General features: G+C 36.9%; 1 protein-coding gene across 1 annotated transcript; it reads left to right on the top strand.

Annotated features, from left to right (window-relative positions):
• The first annotated feature begins 5,152 nt into the window (after positions 1-5,152).
• Positions 5,153-18,473, top strand: LOC120108319 (secretory carrier-associated membrane protein 4-like). Its single transcript, XM_039121907.1, has 12 exons — positions 5,153-5,286; positions 6,089-6,199; positions 6,284-6,346; positions 6,601-6,634; positions 6,749-6,871; positions 8,251-8,313; positions 8,392-8,485; positions 8,849-8,894; positions 8,978-9,045; positions 13,187-13,235; positions 13,563-13,628; positions 17,545-18,473. Exons 1-12 carry the CDS (start codon positions 5,227-5,229, stop codon positions 17,575-17,577), a joined length of 810 nt encoding a protein of 269 aa, XP_038977835.1. The 5' UTR covers positions 5,153-5,226; the 3' UTR covers positions 17,578-18,473.
• Positions 18,474-18,589: the final 116 nt, after the last annotated feature.

The raw sequence follows: 18,589 nt of genomic DNA on the forward strand, positions 1-18,589 counted from the left end.
TAATATGCGCTTGGTAAGCGCTTCGCTGTAGCCAAGCTTACTGCTAGCCTATCGGCTAGAGCCAATTTTTTGAAATGTTCCAAATTCCACTTGAGCATCCAAATCTGACTTGTGTTAGTTATCATGGGAACAAGTTCTCTCGAGGGCTTCAAAGAGCATAAAATAGTTGACTGCAAAATCGATATTGAATCCATAGAGATTTGGAGTTCAAAAAATAAAATTGACGAGGGTGATAACAGTTCGGGCGAAATAAACCTACCATCCTTTTTTTCTGTATAGATTAAACTTGAGTTAAACCAATATGGCATTTAGGTTATGTTGTCGTCCAAAATCTGACTCGACAGAGATAAACGATTTGATGAGCGGTGATTGGTCGGCTTGGACCGAGCTGATCTATACGGCGGGATCCGACCACATAAAAAAAACTATCAAAAGTTGTCAGAGCTGCATTGGTGGTGGACCTCCGATGCTTAAATCACACAGGGCTCGTTTGGTTCGCGGGAAAAGAAGGGGGAAAGTAATGAGATGCCTCTTGTTTGGTTGGAGTTTTCAAAGGAGAGAGAAGGGAAAGTTGTATTCCCATGAGAATATGATTCCTACATTTCATGGGAAAGTCTTTCCCATGAGAAATATGAGAAAGTTACTTTCCCATGAGACGGAAATCACTCTATTTTTATTTTTTCCTAAAAAGTTCCTTCAGCATTAAAAAAGCATTAAAGAGGAATTAAAAACCTAATTTTTATTAAGAACATAATAGGAATTATACATAACTTTCCTAGAAAAGTGGATGGCCAACCAAATATAAGCACTTTAAAAATTTGTCACTTTTCCATGGTCAACCAAACATGCCAAAAGTACTTTTCTAGGCATTCTCTTTATAGAAATTTGTTTTTCAGAAATTATATTTTTGGGAGAAAAAATGCTTTCCCCAAACCAAACGAGCCCACAGAGTTTTGGTGTGATAAAGGGGGTTAGAGAGTACAAGCAATAACTAAAAAGCATAGTCCTCTTACCTAAAAGCAATAAGCTATCCGTGATCCTCGGATGAGGTGCTATAATTTTTTCTTATCCGTCGTCTGAAACGGTTGTTTTTTATCATTTGATGCCCGCGCTATTTATTGAGAGATTTGCTTGGCCGTTGATTGCGTACACCACATGTCAGTCAGCCATTGGTCGGTTGGGTTGGCAGCCGTGAGCATTGAATCCGAGCCGTATCAGGTTATATAGTGAGCTTCACCATAAATTCTTTCAACTGATAATTAGGGTATAACCTATGATTCTCCTTTCACTGTCCAATATTTCTTCATCACAGATCATATACTATGTGAAGAATGTCGCTTAAGCACATTGACTAGACAATTTATACTTAATAAGTCAACATCTGTTAGAAGTGCAATGCCTGAATCTACATGCAGTTGGTATAAACCGACGTTTTCATTTTTCTCTGCTAACTATATATATTTGCATGTGAAATTAGACATTCAGGTCACCATATATATTTGTTTACATCACTCAAGATGATAATTGTTTGTATTTTTCCCCTATCAACATCAAAGGATCCATTTTTCCTCTGAGGTTATTGCAAAGTCATTAAAAATGGGATATTGCTGGGTATCAGAGAAATTTTACCCAAAGAGCTTCATGTCAGCAGTGCACCATACCAATCATATTTTCTATTCCTATGAACTCCATTCATCATGTGGCTCATCTCTGTTTGTCGCCCCTTCACCTTGTACCAAATTATTTTTAGGAGTAATTAATCACCGGTACATTTATTGACCGGTCTCTAATGTTTAATCCCTGTTGACTAGTTGTTTAACAATCAGTTCAGCCATATTTCAATACTTTATTATGAGACGAAAACGCCCCCTAAAAATATTTTAATTCCTATTGCTTTATCTTCCATCCCATCGGAGAAGAGAGAAAAAAGGGGGTCGGGCCCGCCACGGCCGGCGCTGGCCACGGCCCGACCCCTCTCGAGCTTCCTACCGCGGCCGCGCCGCCAGAAATACCCTTGCCCCGGCCCCCTGCCGCGGCTGTGCCGCCGAGGACGCCCCCGCCCCCGCCCCACGGTGGGGAGGCACCGAAGATGAGGAAGAAGGGCGGCCATAGCGTCCTATGGCCGTCGCTGGCCATGACCCGCCCTCCTCCCACGTCTGCCGCGACCCGGCCCCTTTCCAGCGCTGACGGCCTCGTGCGAGGAGAAGAATTCTCCGTGGGCCATATGTGGGCGGCCCGGCCCCCTCCTGCGTCTGACACGGCCCGGCCCCCTTCCGATGCCGGCGACATTACGAGAGGAGAAGAAAGAAGAAGGAGGGAAGAAGAGAAGAAAAAAAAGAAGAAGAGAAGAAAAAAGAAGGAAAAGGAAAGAAAAGGAAGAAAAAAAAGAAAGAAAGGATATATATATATATATAAATGAAAAGAAGAAAAAAAGAAAAGAAAAAAGAAGAGAAGGAAAGAAAAAGAAGAAGAAAAAAAAGAAGAAAAAGGAAAGACAAAGAAAAAAAGAAAAGAAAAAGGAAGAGAAGGAAAGAAAAAGAAGAAAAGGGAAAGAAAAAGGGAAAAAAGGAGAATAAAAAGGAAAGAAAAAGAAGAGAAGGAAAGAAAAAGAAGAAGAAAAAGAAAAAGGAAAGAAAAAAAGAAAAAGGAAAGAAAAAAAGACAAAAGAAGAAGAAAAAGAAAAGAAAAAGAGGAAAAAAAGAAAAAGAAGAAAAAGGAAATAAAAAGAAGAGAAGGAAAGAAAAAGAAGAAAAAAGAAAGAAAAAGGAAAAGGAAAGAAAAAGAAGGAAAAGGAAAGAAAAAGAAGAAAAGAAAAGAAAAAGGAAGAAAAGGAAAGAAAAAGAAGTGAAGAAAAGAAAAGGAAAAAAAGAAAAAAAGAAAAAAAAAGAAAAGAAAAAAAAGATAATTAAATATTCTCTGTACACAATTAAGTCTTCCCCGCATACATACTTAATTGTGTCTATAGAATATTTAAGTGTGTACAAATAACACTTAACTGTGTGCATCACACAGTTAAGTATTCTCTATACACAATTAAATCTTCTCTACACACAGTTAAGTATTCTCTGCATCACACAGTTAAGTGTATGTAGAGAAGACTTAATTGTGTACAGAGAATATTTAACTGTATGCATCACACAGTTAGGTGTTCTCTATACACAATTAAATCTTCTCTGCACACAGTTAAGTGCTCTTTGTATCACACAATTAAACATTATATACATCATACAGTTAAGTTAAATATTCTTTGTACATAATTAAGTCTTTTCTGCACAGACGCTTAAATCTTCTCTGCACACAGTTAACTGTTCAATGCATCACACAATTAAATATTATTTTTCTTTCCTTTTTTCGTCTTCTTTTTTTCTTTTTTTTCTTCTTTTTCTTTCCTTTTTTTCTTTTTTTCTTTCCTTCTTTTCTTTTTCTTTCCTTTTTCTTCTTCTTTTTTTTCATTTTCTTCTTTTTCGTTCCTTTTTTTTCTTTTTCTTTTCTTCTCTGCACACAGTTAAATATTCTTTGCATCACACAATTAAGTGTGTGCAGAGAAGACTTAATTGTATACATAGAATACTTAACTGTGTGCATCATACAGTTAAGTGTTCTCTGTACACAATTAAGTTTTCTCTACACATACTTAAATCTTCTTTTTCTTTCTTTTTCTTCTGTTTTTTCTTTTTTTTTCTATTTTCTCCTTTCGTGAGGCCGGCGACGCCAAAAGGGGGCTATGCCATGGCGGCAGCGGGAGGGGGCCCGGCCGCGGCCATTTTTTTATTATTTTTTATTATTTTATTACAATATATTATATATTTATTTATTTATTCGTTCATTCACATATATATAGTGTATTTATTTATTTATGAATTTATTTATTTATTTATTTTTCTTTTCTTTCTTTTTTTCTTTTTTATTTTCTTCTTTTTCTTCTTTCCTTTTCTTTTTTTTCTTTTCTTCTATTTTCTCCTCCCGTGAGGCCGGTGGCGCCAGAAGGAGGCTGGGCCATGGCGGCCGCAGGAGGGGGTCCAGCCGCGACAGCTTTCTTTATTTATAATTATTTTATTTTATTAAAATATATTATTTATTTATTCGTTCATTCATATATATATATATTGATGCATTTATTTATTTATTTATTTTTTCTTTTTTTTTCTTTTTTCTTTTCTTCTTTTTCTTTCCTTTCCTTCTTTTTTTTCTTTTCTTTTTCTTTTTTTTCTTCTCTTCTTCCCTTCTTTTTCTTTCTTCTCCTCCCGCGAGCCGGCGGCGCCGGAGGGGGGCCGGGCCGCGGCGGCCGCAGGAGAGGGCCGCGAGAGGGGGTGGGGCTGCCGATGGCAGCGGCGGCTGGCCAGCGGAGAACACCTCTCCTCCCGCGAAACCGGCGGCTCCGGAAAGAGGCCAGGCCATGGCGGACGCGGGAAGAGGGCGGGCTGCGGCTGGTGATGTCCACAGGAGGGGGCTCGTAAGGGGGCAGGGGCAATCCTGACGGCGCGGCCGCAGGAGAGGGCTCGGGAGGGGGCGGCGCCGCGGGAGGGGGCGGGGCCGCAGGAGGGGGCTCGAGAGGAGGCGAGCCGGGGCCGGCGGCGGCTGCAGGAGGGAGCTCGGGCGGGGGCGGGCCGTGGTCGGCGGGTGGCCTTTTTCTTCTTCTCCTTTTGGGAATGGGAGATAAGGAGGGCAGGAGCATTTTCGGCTTTTTCAAAAAAATTAAAAGGGGCTCAAGGACCGAAAATTAAACTTAATAAAGATATTGAACGAAAGATTTTAAGACTGATCAACCAAGACTTTTTGTTATAGCGCAGCCTTTTGGAGGATGGGAAATTAATTGCCCCTTATTTTTATGGTGCACGTGGTTGCAGGGTATAATTTCTCTTGGTATTGGGCTATTGGCATGCAATAACCTGCTCATATGATAAGAAACCCGCATAAACGTTTCGCATCCGAAAGAAATCTTTTTTTTTTTAATTTAGCGTCGATAGGATCAGCGAATAATTCGCCGCAATATCATTCCGAATTCCGATCCCGTCGGCATTTATATACCGTCGAGCGCGTGGAGTGGCAAAGACGTAAATTATCGGCGTCATGTTTCCTCGTTTCTTTTGACTCCCGTCGCCTTCACTATATAGCCTTCTTGTCGGGGTGAAAAGGCAAAGAGGAAGAGACAGAGAAGGGTTTGAAGTCCACTTCCCATCGGCTCTTCCCTCCGAAAACGTTTTGCGCGATTCGGTCAAAGAGACTATGGCGCGCCGCGACGATACCAACCCCTTCGACGAAGAAGAAGAAGTCAATCCCTTCTCCGTAACGTCACCATCCCCTTCTTTCTCCATATAAATAAATATCCATCTCCCTCTCTTTCTCTTTTGAATTTCTTCCCTGTTTTGCATGATCTTTCTTTGATTTTTTTAATCTAGAATTACCGATTTTCTTGCAGTCGAATTGATACAAACGGAAATGAATAGATAAAATATTCCTGGAAAAAAATATATCACTCCCATTTTATGGAATCTCGTATAGAATATAAAAAAACGATCCAATTTCTACCTATTATTATGATACTACGATCGGATTGTGTACCCAAAAAAAAAGGACTCAGGGTTACGTCTGCTCTTTATGAATGAGATAGAGACAGAATAATCAGGAGCAGTATAGAATTTCCTTTTTTTTATTGGTCTAAATTGGATCTTGACCTCTGTTTTCGACTCGGGAGATTGGATATTTACATTGAAAATTCTTGAAGGAAACCCTAGCGTAAATCGGAACATAAAACCCTAATCCTCACCGTACTTAAGGTGATTCTGCGGTTGCCATGCACTCTTGATCGGTGGAATGTGATGATGGGACTGGGATTCTAGATATTCTCTATGGAAGAGTTCTTGATTGATTTTAAATTATATGGTTGTTTAACTTGATTTTTTATTGTGGGTATTCTCCCGCAAGAAACCCATCCTAGTTTCCCCATTGTTCCGGAAATTTCTGCAGGAGTGTGTAAGCTAGTGTGCTTTTACTATTTAATGTTTAAAATCTTCTTTTTCATTGTCTGAGATAATTTTGTTGTTAATTTCAATTCTTGTAATGGGGAAGCTGATGTTTTGCATTGCAGAAGGGTGCAGGTCCTGGTTCAAAATTGCGTTTCCCTTCACTGTCATCTCTGCCTCTGGGTTTTGGCAATAAACATGATGCTACTGTTGACATACCACTGGAGACAATGAATGTATGAGATGCTGTTTCACAGGTTTTTGGGGTTAACTTAGCTCTTTGTCGAGCTGATTGTGGGATTTTGTGTTGGTCTGTGTAGGATACAAAGAAGAAGGCAAAAGAACTTGCAACATTGGAAGCGGATCTGAAAAGGAGAGAAACGGTCAGCCTATGACTAATTCATTACTAATTTCATTCAAAGTCATTTATTCCATTTTTGTTGCCATCAATCTTCGGCCATTTCCTTTTGCTTCATTTTTCTTGTTAAAATAAATCCCCTAAAAATCAGTGTTATACATAGCTGAAAATATCACATTGTCATCAAGCTTTTGATTTCTTTTTCCATTTTCTTTTTTATATAATTTGCAATACATTATCTTGGTTAAAAGTTAAAAGACATTCTGTGTGCTATTTCAGGCCATTAAACGCAGGGAGGATGCTTTATCAAGTGGTAGGTTTTGAAGTTTCTAACCAATTTATGCGTTAACGTGACTGGTGTAGAGTAGGCACTTCATTTGATGATGGTTTATCAGTGGTCATATGTGCCTGTATCTTGTCAACACAGGTGGCGTTTCTACGGAGGAGAAGAACTGGCCTCCCTTTTTCCCAATCATTCATCATGACATAGCTAAGGAGATACCGGTACATGCTCAGAGGTTGCAATATCTGGCTTTTGCAAGCTGGCTGGGTATGGGATTTACTTTATGCTTTCCCAAATAGGTCTTCACTCCATATTTTTTTCACTGAAGTATATGACACTTATGTATACTCAGTTACTTTTTAGTTCTTTTTGACTATTTCTGAAGAAGTATACTCAAGGTATTCTCGCTTTCTTCTTCATTAAGGAAAAAAGCTACTATATAAGTGTATCGTGGTTGTAGAGCTGCACAACATGATAATTATAGACTTTATTTTTTTATAACTTAAATCTATTCTTACATTTTATGTCCAGCTTTCCTATTATTATGTCATTCATATACTGAACTATTTTGATTTATTAATTGCTTAATTAACCAGGATTTTCTTATGATTGTTTTATAATACTCCTATCATCTTTTTGATACCCTTATTGATAGGTGTCACTCTGCTATTCCTTTAATATTCTTGGATATTACTAGAGGGCAGCATTTTAATATAGGCAAAAGTAAGCAAATAAGTTTGAAATCCTCTTGTTAGAGCAGTTTCTTGGGAGATTTGGAGGGAAAAAAAAACAGATGATGCTTATTTGAAGATGCATTGTCGATGATGGTCAAATCTATCTAGATGATAGAGTTGGATAAGACTTCTTTAAGTTCCTATATTATTTATTCAAATGGCTATAGGAAGAATGTGACTAATCTCTCTTCTAGATTTGTTACACCTGAATCAACAAAAGCACTGTAGCCTTCAAGGTTTTCGACCTTTATCTCGATGAAGACCCTGTATGTAGAGCCTTGGTAGATTGAGAGAGATATTTGTGATGCTACTAGGCTGAGTGACCTAGTGTACTTTGGTTGCAATGGAAACAAAATTTTCAACGAAGTCAAGCACTTTTCATTAATGGATGGACTTGCTATGCGGTAGATGATTAAACTATAAACTTGGATTAGAAGGTTTTTATAACAATCTTGTTTTAACAGTTAATTCCCTTTGGTGATTCTCCACATTTAGCTTTTGATGGCGGTGGGTGGTATCTTTTTGCTTCAGTTTTGTGTTATTTGTTATTTAGTTACGGATCTTGCATACAAGTTAGTTACTTCACAGAATAGTATATGCATTTCATTGGTCTAATCTCTTATGACACTTCCACCTATTTTTGGTTGCTCTTTGAAAAATGCCTTTCCAGACCAGTTTGGTGCTAGTAAGTCAGATGTCAGCCAATCCTTGATGCTTGTTGATCTTCATCGTTTTTCCGGAATGTCTTCTTTAAGTATATAATTCCTTATACTCAAACTTGGGAACATATGGGTGTTGAAAGATCTATTGCACAATCATGGTTCACATATGCTATCAATGCACTACATTTATATTATGCCATTCTTCTACCCATTATAATTCATGAGTACGTATATATACTGGCACTTTCAGGGATAGTTCTTTGTCTTGTATGGAATGTCACTGCAGTGATCGTCTGTTGGATTAGAGGTGGAGGTAAGCTTGAGAATACTAGTCTTGTGCATTTATGCTGTAGTCTTCCTTATAGGTTTACTTTACTGTTTCTATCTACAGGGATTATAATCTTCTTCCTTGCGACTATTTATGCTTCACTTGGATGCCCTCTTTCATATGTGCTCTGGTACAGGCCTCTTTATCGTGCAATGAGGTAGGCTGTTAGAAGTTACTAGTGTCAGATTGATTATACTTCCAATTCTTGTTGTTGATGTTGAATTCTACATTAGATTTTCATGGTTATATTATGTCAAGCCAAGCTTATACAAATTGAGGATTTATCTTGGCTAAAGGGAGCTATTCCTGCTAGTGATATGGCATCTATTTGGTAAATGACAGGAAGAATAGATTGGTTTATTTAAATCCATGCACGCACACACTAAATAAATTTTTGGTATTAGAAATTAATGGAACATCTGATTTTTGTCTTGATTGATTGGCTTCATTTTGCACTGTTGCATAAATCAAAAGGAGTTGATTCAATTAGTTGTTGCTTATTTGTTGTTTTTCTAATCAGGACTAATAGTGCATTGAAGTTTGGCTGGTTTTTCCTTGTGTACCTGGTAATTCCTATTGATGACCTCTTGTGAACTACCAACTGATTTGTCTCTTGCTGATATTTTTTGCTCATGTTGTCATTGTGCAGTTCCACATTGGTTTCTGTATCTTTGCTGCTATTGCTCCTCCAATTTTATTTCAGGGAAAGTCATTGACGTAAGTCATCCTGCTTGTTTTTGATTTTCATAGTGAAGCAGTTTTAGTTTGGAATCTTTGCTGAATAGTTTCATCAAAACAATATCTTTTATTTTATAGAGATTGAATTTTATTTCCTGGCTGATTTAAAAGAGTAGTATGGAAGCAAATATATTTTCACAATAGACCATAACTTCTTCATCAAACCCAATGCTTTTTTAAAATTAATTCCATGATTGTTGTTGTATTAAAGAACCTTGGTTTCATATGTTTGTAAAAGCCTCTTTTAAATCATATCCTAATAGATTGAGAGCACTAGAATTACAGCATATTGTTTTTACGTTGGTCAATAACCATGATACATTTCCATACTATATCATGGTATGCTAGTCAGATGCTAGGCCACATGCCAGGCTCATTAGAAGGGGGTGAAAAAGGAGTGTGCCTGTGCAGAGTGTCATGCATTGGTATGGACAGCATGATACATAGGTATTTATCCCTTGTACCATGCCCATGTTTGGGCAGTAGGTAAGCAACATATAATACAGAATGGTGCAAATTGACAATTAATTCCCTACGAATGCAAGAGGAATGGTGCATGTGCTAATTTTCATGTGTCTCTTTATATCAAGGTTTTTAAGTTTTGGTAGAGACTGAACTGAAATGGAACCCCCAATTTTGGGTTTTGGTTTGGCTGTAAATATGGGTTTCAGTCCAGTTTCAATAGTTTTGGATGAAATTAACTGAAACCCGCCATGCATGCTTTTTCTGTTTCTTTTCTTGATGTTTCAATCTGATTGGGGCCATTTCCTTATTTATTTTGGGCTAAATAGTATCATTTTTCTATGGTTTCTTTCTTTTCTTGAGTTAAATGAGGGAATCAGTAACAAAGATAACTGGGCTAAGGCTTTTGAAGATGCCTTTATTATAATATTTTATATAGATTATTGTGAATAATTAAACACAATGCCTGTCATAGAAGTAACATCTTTTTCTAAATAAAACAAAATATCATTCTGTAGTATACGTGCGAGATTAAATAATCACTTTGCCTCAAAATATGAGAAAGAAATGTCTGAATTAGATATATTTCTGAGTTCTCCTAAAAATTGAAGAAAATTATTTGAATACGCTAGGCTCTAAAAAACTTATTATTTGCTAAATATACTGAATTTCAAAGAACTGAAGTTCAACAAGTAAATTCAATACATGAAATGTTTGCAATATGTAATACTCGTATATTTAATGAATTCCACTTATATGCAAGTCAACTTCAACCTAGAATTATCAAATATGCTCCTATATGTGACACAATATTACCCCAAAATATTGTAGAATTACTTTTCTTGGCTTCTTGTATTTTCCTTTTGTTGTCAAGCTTTTTTGATTTCTCTTTTTATTTGACTTTAGAATCGAGAACAGAACTTCCTACATTACTAAAATTGCCAAAATTGAAACTCCATACCTAGCCAAAATCGAAACTGACATCGAATTTCCTAACCTACCTTGATTTGACTGGTCTATATTTAGAAACTTAAACCGAATTTTCAAACCTACTATGAATCTTCCTATTTCTTTGGTGAATGGTTGCTCATCAGTGTAGAACTCAATGAGACACGACTCGGTACAAATGAATTAGAATAACTTGGATCGAGAACAACCATCACTCAGTTTTTGACTGCATGATTTGACATCTAATATGCAAGTTGACATCAAGATTAGCCAAACTAGCGCCAAAACTTGTACTGGCCAGGTACTAAGTCAATACAGTATGCTAAGTAATTAGTGTACCAACATAGTATGCTTGACCATGCTAGTTGGGCTTTGCTCCATGCAAAAGTCCTATTCTTCTTCTCGTGATTCTCTCCATTAAGAACTCAACGGGGAGGGGGGGAGAGAGAGGGGTACCTGATGGCATTAGCATCGAGGCCAAGACACTTGAGGGCCTTTGAAGGCTTGGCCTTCGTCATTGTTGTTGGTTGAAAAGGCCAAAGATGTGGCAGAGGTGGAGAAAGTTGAGGTTGTAGGAGGGAGGTGGAATGATGACAAAGGGCTCGATGAGGTTTGGGGCAATTGGCAGGGGCAGGTACGAGCATGGAGATTAATGCGAAAGAGAGGGAGGGAGGGAGGGAGGGAGGGAGATTTTGAGTTTAGGGAGCTTATAAGGAGAAAAGACTTCAATTTGGCCCTTGAACTATTTGAATTGCTTAGAATCGGGCGGAACAAGTTGGTTCAGCCTAATTTGGGGTTATTCGGCCTTTGCCCAAATTGGAAGGGCAAACCATCCTAGTTCCACTTTTGTTTGGTATGCTCCGAATCGGTTGGTTTGGGGTGGTTCAACGAATCCTAGTCAAGATAGATCTGTTCCCTTATATCCTTAGTGATAATAATCTCTTATGGTGCAGTTTGGTGACCTAAATGGGATCACCGAGGTGATCTCAGAACACTAGTGATCCTTATTTCGGAATAATCTGATCTCCAATGATCTAAAATTACCGTATTTTGTATGATATGTTTTAGCCATGGTACATCATACTGGCCCGATAGTACAAGGTATATCATACTGTACCGGTTCGGTATTGGTACTCGGTATGGGTGGCATACTGACACTCGATACGCCAAAAAAATTTCGGATATCCTTTTAAATATCGAATTTTGCATGAATATCCTTCCAAAATTGATATTTGCATGTATACCCTCATAAAACTCTGTTATTGTATAAATGTCCGTAATATAACGGTTGTTTTAACGGCGTTAAGAAAAATCACATTTATATTAATTAAAAATAAAATAAAATATTAAAATTATGCTATTGTCTCTGTCTTCTTTCTCTGCTATCGGGATCGCGATCTATTTGCATGTCTACCCATTAAGAGTATTTCAGTCATTTTAATTTGAAACCGTTAATTTTTTAACGTCGTTAGATAGCATGGATACATATGCAAAAACAAAAATAAAAAAAGGGTAGAATGACAAAACAAGTGTTTTACGAGGGTATATATGCAAATATCAATTTTGGAAGGGTATTCGTGCAAAATTCGATATTTAGGAGGATATTCATGCAAAAAACCCTATTTATTATGATAGAATTAATATATTTATTTATATTTATAATATATTATTTTTTAATAACAATATTTTGATTAGGAAAATAAGCAAAATAGAAATCATATATTAAGTAATTTCATAATATAAATATAAAGTACAATAATATACTTATGTTATAACTTAAATTATAATCAAATAATAATATGATTAATAATACATTATAATATGATATATATTATAAATACAATATATGTAATATTGATATAATATAATATATATAATATTGATGTAATGTATTGCGTATATTGATATACTAATTATTTTCACTGGACTAAGGGGCATTTTTATCTCCAAATTTCAGTCCACGATCACTGCCCTGTGGTGATCTTGCATACCTGATCTCATGGATGAGTTTCTCGTCACTTGATTGGGCGGTGATTTGAGGAGGGAGGGTGATTTGGGATCAATGCCATGTAGGATTATCATGGTGTAACTAAACGTGGTGATCTTATTACTTCCACCCACATCACCTTTGATCTCGAGATGGTCGCCCCATACTAAATGCCCTCTATGAGTGGGGGAAATAGCATGTCCATTGATCAGCCACAGGATGCCATTCACAAATTTAAATTCTGGTTCATGAGAAGCACCTATTAGGTGTAACTTTGGCCCACAACTGAGTAAATTTTTTGAGGCACAACTTGTATACGTCTAATACATAGAAGATAGTATTGTGGATTAGATTTGTGGACAATTGGCGCTAGATATAACAGTCACCAGATGAACATTTATTTCTAAAGCATGCACTTGCTTGAGCACATTATATTATTGAAAGATGGTTAAGTTTATGAAATCTTCTTAATCTTATTTTCACTGGTCATTTTCTGTTTAAAATGTAAAAGGAAGAAAGGAGATGAACACGGGGAGAAGATAACCTTACAAAGAGAGTAGGTTTTTGTTTTGTTATGCAAACATTATCTCGTATAGCATTTTGACACTAAATATGCTTATGTGCGATTCTTCAGTTTATCTGTCAACATTTTAGTGCTGTCTTATTCCGTGAAGATGTGTTGGCCTCTGTGTTATTAATGGGAAGTTCTTTTTCTGCTATCAGGGGTATCTTGGCTGTGATTGATGCTATCTCAGATCAAGTGTTGGTGGGGGTAAGTCATAGTACATGACTGAGTGCATAGCTGTTATTGTTTTCTTAGGAATGTTATCTCAGCTGTAGAAGGTATGATGTTATTGAAAAACATGAGCCCGGCATTTTTTTTCCTCCAAGTATGCCTATAGGCCTTATACCTGTAGCCTAAAGTAAAATTTTATATTTTTGTGATGTTGATTATTTCATAATCTCTTTAGTAGTAGTGCAATATAAAGAGCAAAAAAAAATTTCATCTTATGTGTGTAATTGTTAAATTAATTATCCTCTTTCTAATCAATTCATGTTTATGTCAAATAAAATTTAATCTTCCTTGCTGTGATTGCAGGTCTTTTACTTGGTCGGATTTGGCTTATTTTGCTTAGAAACACTTATAAGCCTGTGGGTACTTCAGGTGAGTGGCAAAACCTGCATTAGTTTTGTTTAATGTAACAGGCCACACCCATGCACATATATGAACCTATCCACATGCATATGTGTGTACATATATGTATATTTGTATGTACATGTTCATGTACATGTATATATATGCATCTTGATGTGTTCTATTATAACTGCTTGTTAACATTAAACTTGAAATTGTATATGTAAGTCGAGACACAAAATACCATCCACTTGAGCTTCAATCTCAACTCAAACTATCAATCACATGCACAAGAAGAGAGCAAGAGTTGAGGAAGGGAGCAAAACTTAACATGCCCATAGCATGGAGTAGGGAAGGAAGGGAAATCGAATCTGTCTCTTTAACTGTATACAATGTCTTTTGGAAGGAAGAAAGGGAGTGGGAATCTCCATGCAGTTCATAAGTTCTCCTCAACAATATCAGACCATAAAGGATGACATTAGGAAGAAAGGATTTCCTAGTTGAGCGCCTCTTCCCTTTGTCCTATCAATATTTAGCAAGGAAGCACAGGGCTTTCTTTGTGAGAAATGTGTATAGGAGGGATGACCAACTGTACTTGCACAAAATGGAGACCAAGATGTCTGCCTTATCAATCTCGTTCCTTCCATGTCCCTCTCTTTTAATAGTACAATGATGAGCTTTTGCTATGTAAGAATTTAATGATGGCTGGGTTTAGAGAAAAAGCTGATTTGTTTGAAGTGAATAGAATCAGTAGGAGAGGTTTCTTCTTTTATATATCATGTTCTGAGTATTGTAAGAGCATGGTTCAAAATAATAATATTGTTTAAATGCCTTAAAAAGTGTTCTGTATGCCTGTCATACGGTTCAGTTTCCACCAAACATGTAGGACTGAAAATAGGCCAAACCTGGCCAAACTCGTGTGTTGGGTCCATCTCCAGGTTGGACTATAAGACTTGGGTTAGCTAGCGTCCATAGAAAAGTTTGATGGTCACTTTCCAGTCTGTATCTGAACCAAGATTGGGATTAGTCCTACCAACATTGGCCTATCTCAAGCCTTGCCATTACCAAGGATTCATGTCAAGTGGAAGTAACCATCTTTTGGCCATCTCCTAGCGGAGGGTGAGAGAGAAGTACTAATGTTGGCAATGATGAAGAAGAAGCAACCGATAAAGAAAGCAGCAACAGATGAATCCAGTGTTTAGGTGGAGGGCGTGGAGGAGGGTCAAGAAGGGAGAGAAGTAGAGGATGAAGAAGACCTCTTGCATTGAGAATGCCAATGAAGAATTTAAACTTGTTTGGTTTTTGTAGTAGATCAAGGTCGTAGATCAAAGAAGAGAAGTGGGAGCGGGGCAGTTGGAGAAACAATGAGAGGGGGTTGGCAGTGGATAATTAAGGAGAAGGGAAGGGGAAAAGATGGGTGTATAGAGAAGGTGTGGTTCAACTATTGAGAAAGGATAAGTGAGGGTTGGTAGTAGATGAGAATGGAGAAAGGGAGGAGAAGGATGAAAGAGGGTTGGTAGTGGATGAGAAAAGAGACGGGAGAGGATATATATAGGTTTTATTTTTCAGTTGAGGGGTTAATGTATACCTGTAATTTGAACCAAGTAAATTGAATGGATAATGTGTGACTAGATGCATACTCATTTAAATCTGGGTAAGTGGGTCAAATTCTGGCCCTTTGGATTCCCTAAACACTCCAAATCCCAACTTCTCGGGCATGGACTTTATCGGACATGGGCTGGACCTGGGTCCATTGACAATCCCAATGAAACTTTTTGTAGAATTGCTTTTGCTTCTGTTTCTTACAGATATAATCTTTGAACTATCTTTTGTTTCTACTGCAAGGTGTTACTGCTTACTGCAAAGAGTTCTTGGCGTATTCATTCTTTTGCTTATTGTTTTAACATGTCAGGCATTCAGGTTGTAAGCAATATGGTGCTGTGTGCAATTACTAAATGTATAAGATAAGAGTCCCTTATTTCATTTAGTCAACAATTAAGTTTGGAGAGTGTTGTTAAGATGATGGATTCCTTGGCATATGGCTGAGCTATTATAGTAATTTCATTTTCATGTTTTTCCCCTCTCTTTTTGTAATGTGCACCAGTATTCTAAATTGAAGTTGTTTTTGCTCTAATTAGGTGTTTGTTGCCCATACAGGTTCTTTAATAAATTCTTAACTAAATAAGCTCATGATTGTAATAGATATAGCCAATTCTCATGATAGGACCAAGATGATGATTTACTTCGGTTTTTTCGTTTTACTTATTTGATGGGTTTTATCTGCAATCTTAACTAAGTTGCAATGATCTTTTCAGTGTAATGTATTGATATTTAGGACAAATGAACAATGCAATTATATTGTTCTTATGTCTTGTATTTCTTGGGTTATCATCTCCCATTCTAGAAATTTTAGACCATCGCCTGTTTGATGGTCAAATAGATTTCTATAATATTCCTTTATTTGTAAAAAAATGGTGAAATGGTCAAATAGAAATTCCAAAATGTATAATCTCCCATTCTAGTAAATAGAAATTCCAAAATGTATAATCTCCCATTCTAGTAAATGAGGTAGGAACATGAAGGTGGAGCAGCTGGTTTCAAGTGTATCAAAACATGATGGAAAGCAACTAATAATCATACATAAAATAGATTTTAGATATTTAGAAAATTATTTGGAATCTCTGGGCTCCCTCCTTATGGTGTGATTATGGTTATGCAATCAATCACATTTCTTATTGGTATTTATTATTAATTTTTCCCCGTATGCGCTTCCAAATATTGGGAAATTGATCTAATTTTAAGGGATTTCTTGGGTGTGCATTTGATTCAACATTTTGGCTTATACTTTGTACTTTGGAGATGAATGCTATCCTGTGTATTAAATATTCTTTTTCAATTGTCATCTAGAGTTACCAAATCTAAGGGAACCTTAGGGTACTGCTCTAGCTGCATCGGCTATGTATAACCAAAAAGGTAGGGTTTTTACAAGCCAGTTAGCCTTTTAAGTTTCTTGACTGGCTTCTCTCTGGTCAAAAAATTTCTTTGGTTTGGATCTCAACACTGTCTTAGGGGGTTGACATTAGGGTAAGATATATGAGATGAGACTTCTTGGTTAAGGTCCTTAGGTTTGATAATGCCTGATTGCATGGGAGCCAGGTTTTCTAGCAACATGGGTTTCGCTGAACTTCTTGTTGCCTTTGATGCATTTATATAATTCTACCTTTTAAATTCAAATGCTGTAACTGGTTGTGCATTGTTAGGTTTGGAGGAGGTTGGGTGCATAAATGTTCCTTGCTCATTGGCAATCTTGTGTCTTTGCACATATATGTAGGCGGCGGTGCAGATCTTGCCATGAATTTCTACTCTTTGCTGTTGTCATAAACTGTAATTTTGCTTCTTTTGAGGGTTAGCCCAACATCAGTGTCCATAATTTCTTTGATTTTCTTGATAACATTTTTCATATTACTGATTATAAATGAATGATATGTGCTGATAAATCCTGTATATCGTATATCTATCAACCAACCTTGTGGCCTTTTTATCCATCTTTTTTTCTAAAAAAAAAAAAACTGAAATATATCAATTATATGCATGGTAAACAGGATCTTGAAACCTCTCGTTATAAATTTTCAAGTTAGGCTATTTGATTGGTATGTTATGTAGATTCATTATGCTCTATGGTCAACACTAAATTGTTGAAAACCAATGTTTAACTGTCAGGCATCAGCATGCCAAAGCTTGTGCATCTTTGCACTGTGAATTTCAAGTGTAACTATTAATGAAATCATGCTTGTAGATATTCACACAGAGACCATTACATGAGAGTGTACATTGTCGTGAACAATCTGGACTGCATTCTTAGAAGCATTTGGATATATACTGGATCATTTTTGACTGCTTCTATATGTTTCAGCTGACAGCTGTTGGCTGTTTTTGCTGTGTGCAGAAAGTTTACATTCATTTCAGAAGGCAGAAATGAAGATGGTGCTGGGAGCAAACATGAAACCTTTAATTCATTATCCTGTTGCTTGAGCTGTCTACGCCACATTCTTTCTTATATTTTCTCTCTCTCTCTCTCTCTCACACACACACACATTCTCTGTTATTCTTTTTCCGTTTTTTAGAAAAAAAATGTTGTTTGATGAAGGGGTGCAAATGCTTGGCAGAGTACAAAATGATTCCAATTCTTTCTTCTGTTATTTTTGTATCAATAAGGTCTCCTCTGCTTTTTGCCTGAGGTCTGGGGTTATTAATATGAAACATCATGTTTCTGTTGCATTTTCCAAGATCTTTATCTGGTGAAGGTTTCCAGAAGTTGCGGGTTGAACTTAATGTCATCAATTATCCCCCCTTTTCTTTGGGTTTTTCTTCTTTTTTTTTCCTTTTGTGTGTGACTGCAGCTGTATGCTCTTTGGTTTTAGTTGCTGCGATTTGAGGTTTGTGAAGTGGGATTTAGGGCATTCCAATGACAGGCATATGGATTGTGTCAGGATCAAGCATTGCCTCATTACTGGATCCTTGGGTCTCCTTTATGACTTTGTTAGGATCATCTTATTAGTCTGATAACATTCAAAGACCTCAGGCAACCCGTAAGTGGCTTTCACGATTCTTTAACCAACACCCAGTTGTTTTCATGGGTAAAAGCGAAATCTATTACCAATATCACTATTGTCATTACTGTCGAATGCAAATTATAATTATTAACAACACATTGTGATCATAGTTATGTTTACATTAACAGTTCCAATGTAAAGGTTAAATGTGGGGGGTTGTTAGTTCCTTCTGTTGTAATGCGAAATATAGAATGATCTTGAAGGTAAAGAAGACTAATGAGACAAAAAGATGCCTTGAAATTTTGTGAACCACCCTCCAGATGCCGCTGCTCTGACTTTGTATTTATCCATTTAGATGGGTTGGACAGCCCCATTGAGGAAGATGTGGTGGTTCCCTTGGAGCCTCGGTAAAATCATGGATTCATGAAATATTGTTCC

Source organism: Phoenix dactylifera, unplaced genomic scaffold (assembly GCF_009389715.1).
Source record: "Phoenix dactylifera cultivar Barhee BC4 unplaced genomic scaffold, palm_55x_up_171113_PBpolish2nd_filt_p 001271F, whole genome shotgun sequence".
In the NCBI taxonomy this organism is placed as follows: Eukaryota; Viridiplantae; Streptophyta; class Magnoliopsida; order Arecales; family Arecaceae; genus Phoenix; species Phoenix dactylifera.

What these genes read in the sequence shown, in the direction of transcription:
- LOC120108319 (XM_039121907.1), top strand. Translation starts at nt 5,227, where the DNA reads ATGGCGCGCCGCGACGATACCAACCCCTTCGACGAAGAAGAAGAAGTC. An exon ending in TACCACTGGAGACAATGAAT is followed by an intron (nt 6,200 to 6,283) that starts GTATGAGATGCT and finishes TGGTCTGTGTAG; the next exon opens with GATACAAAGAAGAAGGCAAA. An exon ending in GGCTTTTGCAAGCTGGCTGG is followed by an intron (nt 6,872 to 8,250) that starts GTATGGGATTTA and finishes TGGCACTTTCAG; the next exon opens with GGATAGTTCTTTGTCTTGTA.